This window comes from Geotrypetes seraphini, chromosome 14 (genome assembly GCF_902459505.1).
Source record: "Geotrypetes seraphini chromosome 14, aGeoSer1.1, whole genome shotgun sequence".
In the NCBI taxonomy this organism is placed as follows: domain Eukaryota; kingdom Metazoa; phylum Chordata; class Amphibia; order Gymnophiona; family Dermophiidae; genus Geotrypetes; species Geotrypetes seraphini.
In genome coordinates this window covers 62,166,296-62,182,528 of record NC_047097.1, presented here as the reverse complement: position 1 = coordinate 62,182,528, position 16,233 = coordinate 62,166,296, and the positions used below count along the sequence as shown (strand labels likewise).

At 45.4% G+C, this 16,233-nt stretch overlaps 1 protein-coding gene across 4 annotated transcripts in view; it reads right to left on the bottom strand.

The window, feature by feature from the left end:
* The window catches only part of LOC117348427 (cathepsin L1-like), a 59,861-nt gene that overhangs the window by 5,891 nt on the left and 37,737 nt on the right, over positions 1-16,233 (bottom strand). For all 4 annotated transcript variants that reach the window (XM_033920578.1, XM_033920580.1, XM_033920577.1 and 1 more), the window contains 5 exons: positions 16,028-16,134; positions 14,611-14,753; positions 9,181-9,366; positions 8,219-8,404; positions 1,924-2,086 (listed from right to left, as the gene is read on the bottom strand). In XM_033920578.1, the coding sequence (XP_033776469.1) occupies positions 1,924-2,086; positions 8,219-8,404; positions 9,181-9,366; positions 14,611-14,753; positions 16,028-16,133 (784 nt within the window). In that variant the 5' untranslated portion in view covers position 16,134. The remainder of the gene's footprint in view (positions 1-1,923; positions 2,087-8,218; positions 8,405-9,180; positions 9,367-14,610; positions 14,754-16,027; positions 16,135-16,233) is intronic.

The window sequence follows — 16,233 nt, the reverse complement described above, 5'->3', positions numbered from 1 at the left end:
TTAGTTTGTATTTTAATTGATGTTTATTTTAGTCCCCCCCCCTTTTTTTTTTTTTCTTGTAACTCGCTTAGAAGTCCAGATAAGTGATTGTATCAAATTTTAAATAAAACTTGAAACTAGTGGTCGGGAAGCATGCACTAATGCCAAATTTGCAATGTAATACCTGAGCATGCTACATAGTAAGACATTTTAAGTTGTGATAAGTATGCATTAGTGCTTACTGCAACTTAATAAAAGGACCCCGTAGCCGGCTATGTTTTAGCCAGCTTCACATACCTGGAAATTCAGTGCGAAGCCCGGCCATGGGCTGGCATCATAGTTCCAGGCATGATCCTGGTGCTGATGAGTACAAGACTGAATGTCACCAGCTCAATATCAGACCCTAAATATTCAGAGAATATTCAGACCCTAAATATTCAGAGAATATTCAGACCCTAAATATTCAGGTTCTCAAACTCATGTAATCTCTGAAGAATATTTGAATAAAATGATCCAGCCAATCTATGGATGCAGCTTGCAGGCATAGAGATGTGGGTTAATTGAAACCAATCCTTCAGCCAATGTGTATGTTACTATACAATAAATGTTTTACCCAGACAATGGAAGTGCTGAATTTTGACTTTTTAGTTAAATAATCTTTTAATTTTGGGCCAAACATCAAGGTTTGAGTTTGTGCCAATGTGCTGGGATTCAATAAGAACATAAGATTTGCCGCTGCTGGATCAGATCAGTAGTCCATCGTGCCCAGCAGTCCACTCACGTGATGGCCCTTAGGTCAAAGACCAGTGCCCTATTTGAGTCTAGCCTTATCTGCGTATGTTCTGGTCCAGCAGAAACTTATCTAACCTTTTCTTGAATCCCTGAATGGTGCTTTCCCCTATAGCAGCCTCTGGAAGAGTGTTCCAGATTTCTACCACTCTCTGGGTAAAAAAGAACTTCCTTACGTTTGTACGGAATCTATCCCTTTTTAACTTTAGCGAGTGCCCTCTCGTTCTCTTCACCTTGGAGAGGGTGAACAATCTCTCTTTCTCTACTAAGTCAATTCCATTCAATATCTTGAATGTTTCGATCATGTCCCCTCTCAGTCTCCTCTTTTCAGGGGAGAAGAGGCTCAGTTTCTCTAGCCTCTCATTGTACGGCAACTCCTCCAGCCCCTTAACTATTTTTGTCGCTCTTCTCTGGACCCTTCTGAGTAGTATTATGTCCTTTTTCATGTACAGTGACCAGTGTTTGATGCAGTATTCCAGGTGGGGGCGTACCATGGCCCAGTACAGCGGCATGATAACCTTCTCAGATCCGTTTGTGATCCCTTTCTTAATCATGCCTAGCATTCTGTTTGCCCTCTTTGCTGCCGCCGCCAGGGATTCAAGACAGAGTTGGACAAATTCCTGCTGAACTGGAACGTACGCAGGTGAGGCTAGACTCATTTAGAGCACTGGTCTTTGACCTGGGGGGCCATCGCATGAGCGGACTGCTGGGCATGATGGACCTGGTCTGACCCAGCAGCGGCAATTCTTATATTCTTAAATCTCTTTCCTGGGGGGGGAGTCTCTCCGAGTATAGCTCCGGACATCCTGTATTCGTGCACATTTGTTCATGTTATTCACTTTCTGCAAGGTTTGGGCACTCACTTCCAAAGTTTTCCATGATTACAGAGAGCAGTTTTCACATTGCCTCTGGTTCTTGTAGACTTCTGCAAGTGCTTAACCCTACATTTCCTATGGTAAGAATTAGTTCCATATACGGTACGTCATCTGACTATAGAACTGTTCTTCCTGCATAGTAGCAAATGGTTTACCCCTAAGAATTCAGCGACTTTCAGAAGAAATCATAGCAGAGGTTGAATTCTCACAATATACTGTACAACTGTTACCTGGGTCCAGACTTGGAAGTTTAATGGGCTAATCAATGTGCAACTGTTACCTTTTCCATCAAACATTTGGAAATCTTCATGAGAAGCAATTCCAACTGTGACTGGCCCTTCCAAAGCTACCGCCACTGCCATGTTCTGTTCATCTGGTAAGACATAGTATTTTGACATGTTCATCTTCAGGATTTCTCCTGATTCATAGCGACATTCATTGTTCTGAAAATGAAAAAAGAAAAAAAAAAAAAAATTACACGTTAAAGTTCAAAAATATGGAAACAGCCTCTTGTTACCTAAATAGTTCATTCTACAAAACCCCATCAGATAGGGCTACCAGACATCTGGGAAAACCCAAACAAGCCCTCTTTTCAGAGGACCGTCTGGATGCCTGGATGGATTTTCCAAAACCCGGTAACTTGTCCGGGTTTTGAAAAGCCATGATAAAGAAAGGAATCACGAGTAGATCGAAGAAAGTCATAATGCCGCTTTATAGAGCAATGGTCAGACCACACTTGGAATACTGTGTCCAACATTGGTCTCCCAACCTAAAGAAGGATATAAAACTGCTGGAGAGGGTGCAGAGATGAGCAACGAAGCTAATAAGAGGTATGGAGAACTTGGAATATGAGGAATGACTCAAGAAACTGGGACTGTTTTCCCTTGAGAAGAGGGGACATGATCGAGACGTTCAAAATACTGAAAGGCATCGATAAAATAGAGCAGGAAAATAAATTATTTACATTGTCTAACATGACACGGACAAGAGGACATGGTTTGAAGCTAAGGGGGGACAAGTCCAGGACAAATATCAGGAAGTTCTGCTTCACGCAGCGAGTGGTAGACACCTGGAATGCTTTCCCAAAGGAGGTTATTAAGGAATCCACTGTGCTAGGATTCAAAGGCAAATTAGATGCACATCTCCTTACGAGAGGCATAGAGGGATATGGGTGACTAAAACTACATCAGGTGTATACCTGACTGGGCCTCCGCGTGTGCGGATCGCCGGACTCGATAGACCATGGGTTTGATCCGGAGATGGCAGTTCTTATGTTTTTATGTTTGGAGGGCCTCTGAGCTTGCGCGGATGACGTTACAGGCCTTCCAGATGCAGCCCGGAGGTCGGATAAGATGAGGCTTTGTGGGGCAAGGCCAGGGGCTTAATGAGGCAGGAATGGAGGCAGAACAGGGCAGGGCTAGGGGGGTGGAACAAGGTGAAAATCTGGTAACTCTACCTTCAGAAAACCTTCCACTCAACAACGGGTTGTCATGTCAAATGGACTAGATTCTCTACTCGATGTGTACATTATTCTCTAGACCAGAGCCTGTCTTGTGTCCATTCCCATCCATTCTGGACTACCTTCTTCATCTCTCTAACTCTAGTCTGAAAACCAACTTGGTTTGAGTACATCTCAGTGTGTTTTACGCTCCCTTGGAAATAAATCTCTCTCTGTTCATCCCTTGGTATCCATATTCATGAAAGGACTTTACCACAATAAATCACCTGTCAGCAGTGGCATAGCGAGGACGAGAAGTGCCCGGGACGGTAGCATCCCTCCCCTGCCCTCATCTCCACCCCTCCTCTGCTCCCTCCCCGACCCCCCCTGCTGTGGGCGCTTGCCCCCTTCCCTTCCCCAGTACCTCTGGGGAGCCAACGTGATCATGAGGAGCACATTGATATTGTTGCTCTTGGCAGTGAGCAACTAGAGGTGCGGGGGAAGGGCAGGGGGCGCGCATGGTGGGGGGGGGTAGGAGTGGAAAGAGGCAGGGGGTGGAGAGGAGGAGGGGTGCCGCAACTTCAACGTGTTCTCTGCCACCGCGTCATCCCTCTGACATCATGTCCTACGCATGGCACCCGGACACGGTGTCGGCAGGAGCCGACACGGTCGCGAGGAGCGCGTTGAAGTTGTTAGTCACGGCGGTGAACAACGAGAGATAGGGGTAAGGGAAGAGGGGGCACGCATTCGGTGAGGGAAGGAGTGGGAAGAGGCGGGTGGTGAAGAGGAGGAGGGTTGGCTGGCGCCCCTCACTATGATGGCGTCCGGGACAGACCGCCCCTTCCCCCTTACTACACTACTTCCTGTCAGTTTGCAGAAATTTACAGTATAGGCTGGTGAGATACAGTATGCTAGGAAGTTTTTCTTTACCCAGCGTGTGGTGGACACTTGGAATGCACTTCCAGAGGACGTAATAGGACAGAGTACGGTACTGGATTTCAAGAAAGGATTGGACGATTTCCTGCTGGAAAAAGGGATAGAGGGGTATAGATAGGGAGCTACTGCGCAGGTCCTGGATCTGTTGGGCCGCCGCGTGAGCGGACTGCTGGGCACGATGGACCTCGGGTCTGACCCAGTGGAGGCAATTGCTTATGTTCTTATGTTCTTATTTAGTGCTTAGATGTTGTTGCACAGATAAGTAAGTCCTCAAGTGCCTTTGGTGTCGTTCTAGTACTTTCAAGATAATATGGTTTTATAAAAAAAAAAATCGGGGTTCATAGATGAAAGCGCGCGGACAAACCCGCTAAGACAAATGCGCACAGGACGTCAGCGTGCCGGATTAAAAGGTAAGTTTAAAGCACTCTGAGGGGGGGCTGGGGGGGAACCCGCCTAGTTTATTTATAACAGTTGCCGCTGCCGTTGGGGGGGGGGCCCCCATTACAGAGGAAAGTGTAATTTTTCCCAGTGTGTTAGTGAAAAATTACAATTTCCTCTGTAATGGGGGGATTCCCCCCCAACCCCCCCCAACAGCAGCAACTGTTCTAAGTAAAGTGGGGGGTTCCCCCCACACCCCTTCAGAGCGCTTTAAACTTACTTTTTAATCCAGCACGCTGATGTCCTACGTGCATTTGTCTTAGCGGGTTTATCGGCGCGCGATTGTGTGGCGTGTTAAAGTCCCATCACCAAAAAAACAACCAAAACAATTATACACTACTGTCAACTAATTCAGCTAAGTTTTACATTAATACTTGATGTTAAGAACTATCAAAGATAACTAGTTCAGCTCTACAACGTTTATCATATTCCTAACTCAACATTTCCTTTCACCAATAAACATATTGGGTATGCTTCACTAAGGGGTTCATTTTCCAAAAAGAAAAAAAGTCCAAAATGTGGCATAATGAGGGAGATAGGTGTTTTTCTCGCCAAACCCTTCCAATTCGCTATTTTCGAAACGTATTTTGTAGATGGATTTCTATGATAGCTTCAGATGTCATGGCCAGTCTTAGTAATGAAAGGAATAGGCTTAGTAGAGAAAGAGAGATTGTTCATCCTCTCCAAGGTGAAGAGAACGAGAGACCACTCGCTAAAGTTAAGTGGATAGATTCTGTACAAACGTAAGGAACTTCTTCCTTACCCAGAGAGTGGTAGAAATCTGGAACGCTCTTCCAGAGGCTGTTATAGGGGAAAGCACCCTTCAGGGATTCAAGAAAAGGTTGGATAATTTCCTGCTGAACCAGAATGTACCATCTTACAGTAAACTTCCTTATTTCAAACCATAAAGCAAACTCTCACAGCAACAGATTCAGTCCATATACCATAGCCAAAATTTCATTTATACAGGCTGAAAGGTTTAAAAGAGGACCTAAGGGATATCAGACAGCCCTCCAAACAACATAGTTTGGATGGGTAAATTCCTCATTTGTCCCAAGGTACCTCCACCACCACTTTATATATATCTTTTTCTTATGCTTAGCTTCTTATGTATATATTTTTCTTATTTTTAATCTTATAACTTGTTTTTCTTAAGCATATTAGATGTACTTAGCTTTTTTTGCTAGCATTCTGCTGCAAACTATTTCCCCGAACGCCAACGCGTTTCGAGATCTTTGTCAAGGCGACAAGGGGAACTTAAAGTTAACAAAGAACAGCATACCGTCTACCCGTATCCAAAAGATACGGGTACGGTATGCTGTTTTGGATATGGGTAGACGGTATGCTGTTCTTTGTTAACTTTAAGTTCCCCTTGTCGCCTTGACAAAGATCTCGAAACGCGTTGGCGTTCGGGGAAATAGTTTGCAGCAGAATGCTAGCAAAAAAAGCTAAGTACATCTAATATGCTTAAGAAAAACAAGTTATAAGATTAAAAATAAGAAAAATATATACATAAGAAGCTAAGCATAAGAAAAAGATATATATAAAGTGGTGGTGGAGGTACCTTGGGACAAATGAGGAATTTACCCATCCAAACTATGTTGTTTGGAGGGCTGTCTGATATCCCTTAGGTCCTCTTTTAAACCTTTCAGCCTGTATAAATGAAATTTTGGCTATGGTATATGGACTGAATCTGTTGCTGTGAGAGTTTGTGAACCAGAACGTATGCAGGTAAGGCTAGACTCAGTTAGAGCACTGGTCATTGGCCTAAGCGCCGCCGCATGAGCGGAATGCTGGTCACGATGGACCGCTGGTCTGGCCCAGCAGTAGCAATTCTTATGTTCTTAAAGCAGCAAGCCGGTTCCTTGAATAGTGTGATGGGTAGTGTAGTCAACTAAACAGATGGGGACTCAGGCCCATACCCCACTCTAACTACTACCCTTATGGTGGAATATGTAAGCCTTTCAAAATCATACTGTATCTACGGTACATATAGTTGACACCTGCAGACATAAGGGCTATTGGTATGGTGCTCAATTGAGACAAGTAGGTTTTGGGTGGGATTTGGAGGGCTTATCATACCATTTAAGGGGGTTATGGTGAGATGCGTACCTAGGCCTTTTTTTGTGAAGTTCACTACAGTGCCCCCTGGGGCACCCCACTGCTCTGCTGGGATGTCTGCCTGGCTAGTCTACTAAAAATACCACTACTATTAATTATTTCTATAGCGCTACCAGACACACGCAGCACTGCACAGAGTCAAAATACTGGCCCCCCCCCCCTCCTACATCCAAATGGCGTGTTTCATGCATTTTTCTTTGGGACGTGTTTTTTTCCCCCCAAACGGTTCAAAAGGACAGTTGCACTGAGGACAAGCACATCAAAGAAATGGCCTTTTTTGAAAGAAAACGATAAGACGTTTTGCTGTATTGAAAATGGTCGCTACTGGATTTTTGTGCATCTTCCGCAAAATGTCCACGTTCAGAGTTGGATGTCGCATCGAAAATGCCCCTCTAAATATTCCATCTCAGCCTCCCTCACCTCCACCCCCAGACCAGGTCTATGAGTAGCTCAAACATTTCATTGTCATCTTTAAAGTTATTCTGAGATTACTAGTGCTATTTCCTTATAACACTAATGTGGAATTCTGTACAGGAAGAACATTTCTAAATGTGTGTTAACATAAGAACATAACATAAGATAAGATGTGCCTCTGCTGGGTCAGACCAGAGGTCCATTGCGCCTAGCAGTCCGCTCGCGCGGCGGCCCAACAGGTCCAGGACCTGTGTAGTAGTCCTCTATCAATACCCCTCTATCCCCTTTTCCTTCAGAAAATTATCCAATTCCTTCTTAAACCCTAATACCGTCCTCTGTCCTATCACGCCCTCTGGAAGCTCATTCCAGGTGTCCACCACCCGCTGGGTGAAGAAAAACTTCCTAGCATTGGTTTTCAATGTTTAAAAACCTAGTTCAAATTGTTTCACTTATATTAAATATGATAGGTAGGCCTGCCTGTTCCTTATTGTTTAGTTTCCTGTGTCATTTATGGATTTTTTGCTTAATTTGGGTTTTACATGGGGTTTTTTTTTAGGGAGGGGATGTCATCAGTTGTGTACTTTACTGCTCAATGTAGACGTTATTACACAAATTGCTCAATGGTGTGTCTGTTGATAAACAGTATGCTTTAGAGCAGGGGTGTCCAACCTGTGGCCCGAGGGCTGCATGCAGCCCTGTGAAGAATTTTGTATGGCCCCAGTTGAGGGCGATGCAGTGTTTCCCTCTGCTGTCCCTGGGTGTTTACCGTCTTGCCAGTCCCTCCTCTGTCTTGCTGCAGCGTTTGCGTGTTTGTGCGACCCCCAGAAAACTTTTTTTTTGGCCAATGCGGCCCAGGGAAGCCAAAAGATTGGACACCCCTGCTTTAGAGCACTGTTCTTCTACCGCCGGTCCGCGGACTGGTGCCGGTCCGCAGGAAATATCTGCCGGTTCGCGCAGGGGTGGCAAGATTAAGGTGACCATAGGCATTCACCACATCTGAGATTTTCTATCCTATATTCCCATGGCCTGCTTTAAAGAAAGATAGATAGAGGAGACAATGGGATTGCTGGAGAGGAGATGAGAGGGAGATGGGAAAAGCTGACAGGTGAAATGGAGAGTGAGAATGAAGGATAATGAAGCAGAGAAAAGTGAGAAAAGAAACAAAAGAGTCTTTCACTTGTGTGTACTGGCGTGTTTGGAAAACGTAGCTATATCAGTTTATACCTACCCTTTCCTTGTATTCATAGTCTTTTCGCAACATGAGGCCATGTTCACTGATGTAGCGCAAGGCGTACTTGGGCAACCCTCCACAACACCCCTGATCGCCCCCTTGGTCACAGTCCACCAGCTGCTGTTCACTCAGCTTGACAAGCTCCTTGTATTTGATACAGTAGCGAGACTCAATAGCAGCAACCTGAAAGGTGAAAAAGATATATAGAAGCTTGATAGTTGGGATGTCTTTATTATCACTACACAAGATTGGGGTAATATCTACTTTGCTGTCCTGGGTGAATATATATTATGCTGTTCTCTCAAGGTTTACGCAGCTGGCATCATGCTTGTTGTGGGTTTCCGGGTACCGCTGCATCTTGTCAAGTAGACAAAATGCAGATCTCACAGCATACCCTGAAGAAAGCCACGGCATGATGGCTGAAATTTTGGCTCTATTGATAAACCTGAAAATGATGCTATTGATTTCTTGACTCTTTCTTAAAGAACTATGTGAATGAACTATGTAAACCATGAATGAACTATGCAAAGAACTATGTGAATGAAAGAAAACCATCTTCAATTAAACATGTCTAGAACTCAGTCTTAGGCATTGTTAGGTCTCTTACCATTTGATTTTCCTTCACACCTTATAATTGATGATGTAAGGGGCAGAGGTAGGGGGATGGGGAATAGACAGTTTATGGAAGGGGCATAGAAAGAGGGAAGATGCCATATGGAAGGAGGAGACTGGACAGACAGTGGATGGAAGGGGAAGAAAAAGAGGATGGACGGTGGATAAAAGGGGCAGAGAAAGAGGGCACCTAATTCCAATGTGCATAATGTTATGTGATGAAATTTAGAACGTGTATAAATTTTAAAAAGTCTGTAAAATTGCTTTCAAAATCTTGACATCTCCTATTGCCTGGGAAATAAGTGTGTCCTTGTATTGAACACATGGTCACAGACAGAAGTCTTTACCGTTGCGAATGCCCAGCACGAGCCGCAGTATGAGCCTTGGTTTCTGACTGGGTTGACACAGTTTTCTTTCCTCCAATCAACTTCTTCGGGAATGTTGAGAGAAGGTTTGCCCCTGTACACTGGAGGCTTTGGTCCTTTGGGCTGTGTAGGTAAGAGGCAGCTTCTTGATCTCCGCTCCTCAGAGCTCTGCAGGAATTCCAACCAAAAAGCAAACATAAGAGCAATGGAAAAAGAAAGAAGGTTGTTCTTGAAATAAGAGCATCAATATCTGGCTACAGGGTCAGAGCACAGGTCAACAAGCATAGATGGACTGAGGACAGTATTTAGTCAGGACCACTGCATATAGATGAGTGGGTGACTTAACTATGTTTCTCCGTGTCCCATATTTGGCAGCTCTATCCAGTTAAGGGTAGTTATCTTTTCTCTTCTGCCCCTGGAATGTCCCCGCCTCTCCTAACTTCATAAAGTTAACTTTTGACTGTATATTTTGATGCTTATGTAGAAGTGATGCATTAATTGGCATGTAATTTAAAAAAAAAACTTATGCAGTTAACTATAGACTTTTACCAGCTAATTCTTCTGAGTGATCTAGTTACCACCTTCCTAGACAATGTATCTAATATAATAAAGTCCTAAGCGCGCATGCGCACTCCCACCTGCGTGCTCCCATTTTCCGTGAGCTGTAGGGACCCACAGGTAGGAGTGTGCATGCGCCACGGCGGCGCAAAGCCTGTCGGCCACGGCGGCTCTTGCTGTCTGAAGGATAAAGCCTCCCTTCCTGTAAGTTTGCCACCGCTGCTGCTGTCCTTCCCCAGAACCCACGCTCGAAAAACGGCCGATCACCCACTGCGCATGGGAGCACTGCCTCGACCGGCTCCTCCAGGCCAACGACGCACACAGGCCTAAGTCGGCCAGCCAAAGCAAAGGATCCAACGCTGCAAAAACGGCCGATCCCGAAAGTAGCCCTGCATGCCGCTCCACCTACGATAGCCACGATCACCTCCCATGGCGTCCGATGTACAAAATCGGCCCCGGAGGGAATAGAGAGCTGAGGCTGAACAGGAGTGTGCCTATACCTTAATAAAGGGGGAGGGAATGCTGCTGCACAGGGAAGTGGGGTGGGGATAGGTAAATGTTGCTTCACAAGAAAGTGGAGTTGGAGGACATGATGCTGCTGCACAGGGAGTGGGGGGGGGTGAGGGGGGAGACAAAGGGGGCCATGGAGCACACGTGCTTTGCTTTGGGGGAGGGGTGTGCTGGGGGGCCAGGGAGCAATCTTGGATTGCTTTGGGGAGGATAAAGAAGGGGGCCATAGAGAAAGACAAAGAAAGGCAGGCAGGCAAGGGGCCACAGAGAGATAGAAAGACAGCGGACAGGGAGAGAAACAGAAAGAAAGAAAGACAGACAAACAGGGGGCCAGAGGGAGAGAGACAGACAGAAAGAAAGAAAGACAGACAGTGGGAGGGAGAGAGATAGAAAGAAAGAAAGAGACAGGGGCAGGGAGAAGCACAGACAGAAAGAAAGACAGACATACATATATTCTAGCACCTGTTATTGTAACGGGCTTAAACACTAGTTAAACTATAAAGTAACTATTTTCCAAAGTCACCTAGGTGAAAAGTCCATGGATATTTGCACGTACAAGCTATTAATTTTCAAATGAAAACTAGCATTTTTTTTCTATGGGCAGATTTTTCATGGAAAACCATACACATAGATTTGAAAGTCCAGTCTATCAGCAAAGCTTTCCAGCTTCTCCCCCCTATCTTACCCTTGGGATTGTCTCAATCTGTTTGAAATTCCTGTGGAAGCCTTGCATGTACTTTAGACAGGTGACGTGAGGGCGGTTCTCAGCAGAGATGCCAAGTTACTCAGTTCCAAGCTGGAGATTTGGGGACCGTCCTGCATTTCTGACCACCTCATCCTGATGCATTACAGGATTTGCAGCACCGGTTTGAATGCGCAATATCAAGCACTACAAATTCCACGCTGTTTTGGGATGTAAGTTCAAAAACTGCCCCCAAATCTCCAGCTTGAAACTTGGTTAACCTGGCATCTCTGGTCCTCAGGCAGACAGTTTACTCAGGTAAACTGCTATTTTGCCTGGGTAAATGACTTTTAAATTGTCCTCAATAGAAGGTAGTGGGCCAAATTGGTCCCTCTGAGTACTGAACTCTCTTCAATTCAAATTCAAATTTATTGTATTTGACATACCACCTAAGTACCTAGGCGGTTTACATAAAATGGAAATATTTAAGAACATAAGAATAGCCTTATTGGGTCAGACCAATGGTCCATCAAGCCCAGTAGCCCCTTCTCATGGTTGCCAATCCAGGTCAATAGTACCAGGCCCAAACCCAAGGTGTAGCAATATTCCATGCTACCAATACAGGGCAAGTAGTGGCTTCCCCATGTCTTTCTCAATAACAGACTATGGACTTTCCCTCCAGGAACTTGTCCAAACCTTTCTTAAAACCAGCTACACTATCCGCTCTTACCACATCCTCTGGCAACGCGTTCCAGAGCTTAACTATTCTCCGAGTGGAAAAAAAATTCCTCCTATTGGTTTTAAAAGTATTTCCCTGTAACTTCATCGAATGTCCCGTAGTCTTTGTAATTTTTGATGGAGTGAAAAATCGATCCACTTGTACTCGTTCTTCTGCACTCAGGATTTTGTAGACTTCAATCCTATCTCCCCTCAGCCGTCTCTTTTCCAAGCTGAAGAGCCCTAACCGTTTTAGTCTTTCCTTATACGAGAGGAAATACTTCAAAGGTAATAACATAATAAAAATCTAAAGGGAGACAAATAAAAAGGACATCCTAAAGTGTAAAGATGGATACATAAGGAAGAACGGAAAAAGGGTACCTCATTTAAATGTGGGGAGGGGAAAGGACAAACCAAAAGGGTAGGAAAGGAACAAGAAGAGGCAGAGGGTGCAGCAAGAGGCCTGCTGACAGAGTTAATCATGGGCTGAAAACAGACCTTAAATATTAAAAGTGTCTTGAAACAGAAAGATTTTTAGGCCTGATTTGAATTTAGACAGTGTTTTGTCTCAGATTTATAGGAAGGGAGTTCCACAGTGAGGGAGCAACGACAGAGAAAATGGTTTTACGTGTACCTAAATATAGGTGCCTCTTTCACTAGTAACCTACATATAGGGGTCCTTTTATCAAGGCGCGGTAGGGATTTAGCGCGCGGAATATCGCGCGTTAAACCACCTGCCGCGCTAGTCGCTAACGCTTCCATTGACAAGGCGTTAGATTTTTGGCTTGCCGCGGGGGTTAGCGTGTGATTAAATGTTCAACGCGCTAACCCCGCTAGCGCGGCTTAATAAAAGGACCCCTTAGTCAACCAAAAAATGGGTGACCCGTGGGGGCAGGGTTAGGTTCAGGTGAAGCCAATGAAGTGCCTGTCACTTATCTAGCATACTAGTTGCTAAGTTAACTGGGAAACCAAGGTGCAGGGGTGTAGTGAGAGCCACTTTATTCTTATGCTTGGAACTGGTAATCCAACTCCTTCCTTCCTGCCTAATGTAAAAAAAACCCAAAAAACCCCAACAACAACACCTTGCAACTAGACAATCTCTCCATTTCCATCTGCCACTAACTAGAGCAATTCCAAGAGGGCATTCGGAAAAACTGAAAGGGGACAGATTCAAAACAAATGCTAGGAAGTTCTTCTTTACCCAACGTGTGGTGGACACCTGGAATGCGCTTCCAGAGAACGTAATAGGGCAGAGTACGGTATTGGGGTTTAAGAAAGGATTGGACAATTTCCTGCTGGAAAGGGGGATAGAAGGGTATAACTAGAGGATCACTGCACAGGTCCTGGACCTGTTGGGGCTACCGCGTGAGCAGGCTGCTGGGCACGATGGACCCCAGGTCTGACCCAGCAGAGGCATTGCTTATGTTCTTATGTTCCAAGGCTGATCTAGCAGAAGAACACAGAGTTACCTCCTACCAACTTATTATCCAGTGTTTTTCTGTCAGCTTTGGGCATGATTCACAGGGTGGAGCGTATGGGTTGGTGATCCAGGGGATTATTTCTTTGTGTGGTGCAGTAGAAGGAAACAACAACAACAAAAAAAACCCAGAAGACAAACCCACTGCATGTCCAGAATCAAACAGCAAGACAGCGGAAGAGACAGAGAACCAAAACCGTCAATGGCATTCAACTGGATAAGTTTTTTGCACAATCAGAAGATAACGCAAGGTGACTCAGCACATTGTGTTTCGGCCACTGGGCCTGCATCAGGAGTCACCCAAATGTCTTGATTACTATGCATAACAAAAGCCGCAGCTTGCAGATAAACGTGATCCAAATCTTTGCTTTTCACTGGAAACTTTTGGCAAACTTTGCAGGGTGGAGCCTGTGGGCTGGTGATCCAAGAGGCTATTTTTTTATATGGTGCAGTCGGATGGGGGGTGCTGGTTCTTATGATTTAGTGGGAAGGGGGTGCCTTGCGGCAGCAAGCCAGCCTCAAGTTTTATGTACAGTATATTGGATGTGATAAGGCACATTGCTGACTTGGGGTTATGTGAGAGGATTTAATTGACTAGCACTGATTTTCAGCAAAGGCTGGTTAAATTTAGTCATCCAAGATTAAATCTAGATGACCAAATTGTGGGCAACCAGATTTAAGCTCATTACCAGCTGCAACTGAGGCAGCTATGTTTGGCTGAAAATCTTTCAATCTAACGCCGGCTTTTACAAAGCTGGGTTAGAGGTTTCTACCGCGGGTCGGCGAGGTAAAGGCTCCGATGCTCATGGAATTCCTTGGAGTGTCAGAGCATTTACCTTACAGGCCCACAGGAGAAACCTTTCCCTTGGCTTTGTAAAAGGAGCCCTGAGTTAGGTCCGCTGGTCTTTTTGAAAACCTGACTTCAAGGTGTATCGTTTTCAAAGAGTAACAGACTGGGCTATTGTAAGTCATCTTACACATGTCCTTGACTGGATGCAGTGGCGTAGCGAGAGTGAGTGGCACCCGGGGGGGGGGGGGAGGTGCCCCTCACCCGCCCTCTTCTCCACCCCCTTCCCTTCCCGCATCCCTCCCCCACCGTGCATGTGTCCCCACCCCTTCCCGCATACCTTTTTAATTTCTAAGTGCGAGCAACATCACAAACTTGCTGCCCGCATCGTGTCTGCTATCCTGTGATGTCACTTCCTAGGTGCGGGGCCCAGAGAGAGGCGACACCGACGTGGCCAGCAAGTTTGTCATGCTGCTCGTGCAGGGAAAAATAAGGTATGAGGGAAGAGAAGGGGTGCACACACGTGGCAGGGGTGGGTCGAGAAGGAGCAGAGGAAGGGGCAAGAGGAGAATGAGTGCCAGCGCCTTTACCAAGACCGCACCTGGGGTGAACCGCCCCCCCCCCCACCCTCCCTTATGATGGATGCTTAATTGAGGCCTATAATAAATGCTTCAGTCTCACCATGTCTGCAAAATGATTCATTTCCAGCCGGTACGTCTTCTTCCCTTGATCAGCCAACTGGTTGTGTTCCAGGACTTTTTTCCTGCTGGCTTCCCAGTTTCCTCTTCGAATTTTCTCTTGCTCCGGGGTGGTGTAGTTCTTTCCTGTTAGTTTTAGTTGAAATGATGAAAACATTACTGTGCCACCTCCAACTCCATAGCTGTCATCCTCACCATCATTGCTCTCATCTATTTGGTTGGGGGGGGGGGGAGGGGGTGCCGGCACCTCTTTGTCCTCTATGCTGCATTTGCTCACTCCCTTCCCCCGGGTCCAGTCTTCGGGCAGGAGGGGTTGGGCTCCCTCCTGTCATGTTATTTTGGGCAGGCCCGATTCAGTATAGGATGCTATACTAAGTGTCTGCATTGTGCTCTAGATACAGAGGAGATGCTAGACATTTAATTTTGTTTGGTAAATCCACCAATAATGTGGGCTAGATAGAATTATTGTTTAAAAAAACAGAAACGATAATAATAAAATATCTAATCTATTCTTATTGTTTCCTTGTGAAATGTATTATGAAAATATTGAACTAAAGAAAATAATAACCCCTGCATTTACAGCGCAGGCTTTGTACAGCTGAAGTAAGTTTAAGAATGCCCTTAAAGCTCATCTATTTGAACTGACTGCGTGGATGAGCCGTTGGACATTGCCTGGTATCTGTTCTTCCCTCCCTTTCTCTAGTGCCCTGTCCCGCTTTTCCCTTTCCCTCCTTCTCCCCCACTTGTATGTTCCCACATTTGCGGCCAAAATTTGCCGACAGGTCTGAGCTGTCATTGCCTTACTTTCTGATCAGTGCCCGAGCGCTGATTGGCTCAGCTTTGTCTTGGACTTTTTAGCCCATCTGATATGTTGCCCTTTTATATCTTACTAGTATTTAAGCCCGTTACATTAACGGATGCTAGAATAGATGTGTCTGTCTGTCTTTCTTTCTTTCTCTCTCCTTGACTGCTGTATGTCTTTCTTTCTTTCTGTCTCTCTCCTTGGCCGCTATCTGTCTGTTTCTCGTGCCCCTTCTCCCACCTACCTGTCTTTCAGTGTGTGTGTCTTTATTTCTGTCTATCTGTCTATCTCTGTGCCCCCTGCCTGTCTTCTTATCATGGCCCTTCTCCCATGTACTTTTTCTTTTGCAAAGGGCAACCGACGCACAGAAACCGCCACTGGCTCAGCTGTAGGAAAGTGCTGAAAACTGCCACCCGTGCTGAAAAATGTCACCCGCGCAAACGCCGCTACTACCATATCTCTATCTACTTTGCCATGGAGCTACAGATCACAGAGGCAGAGATCACGGAGGTAGGAGTGCGCGTGCGCGCCTAGGGTTTTATTATTAGTGATTATTGTAAAATACTAAAATACAATTTTTAACCATGTTTCTCCATACCATATTTAGCCTTCCAGGTATCCCACTCATTATCCAGGAATCTCGAAGACATGGCGCTGCAAGCTACAATCCATCCCAGAAGGAGCAGGACTTTCACTCTGTCCATCCTAGAAAAAAGAAATGTGTACGTACCGCTGAAAATGCGTTTTGCATCATATCACATTTTCCCATCGGATTCGTATATTCTGCCCAAAGTTGGCGTACAT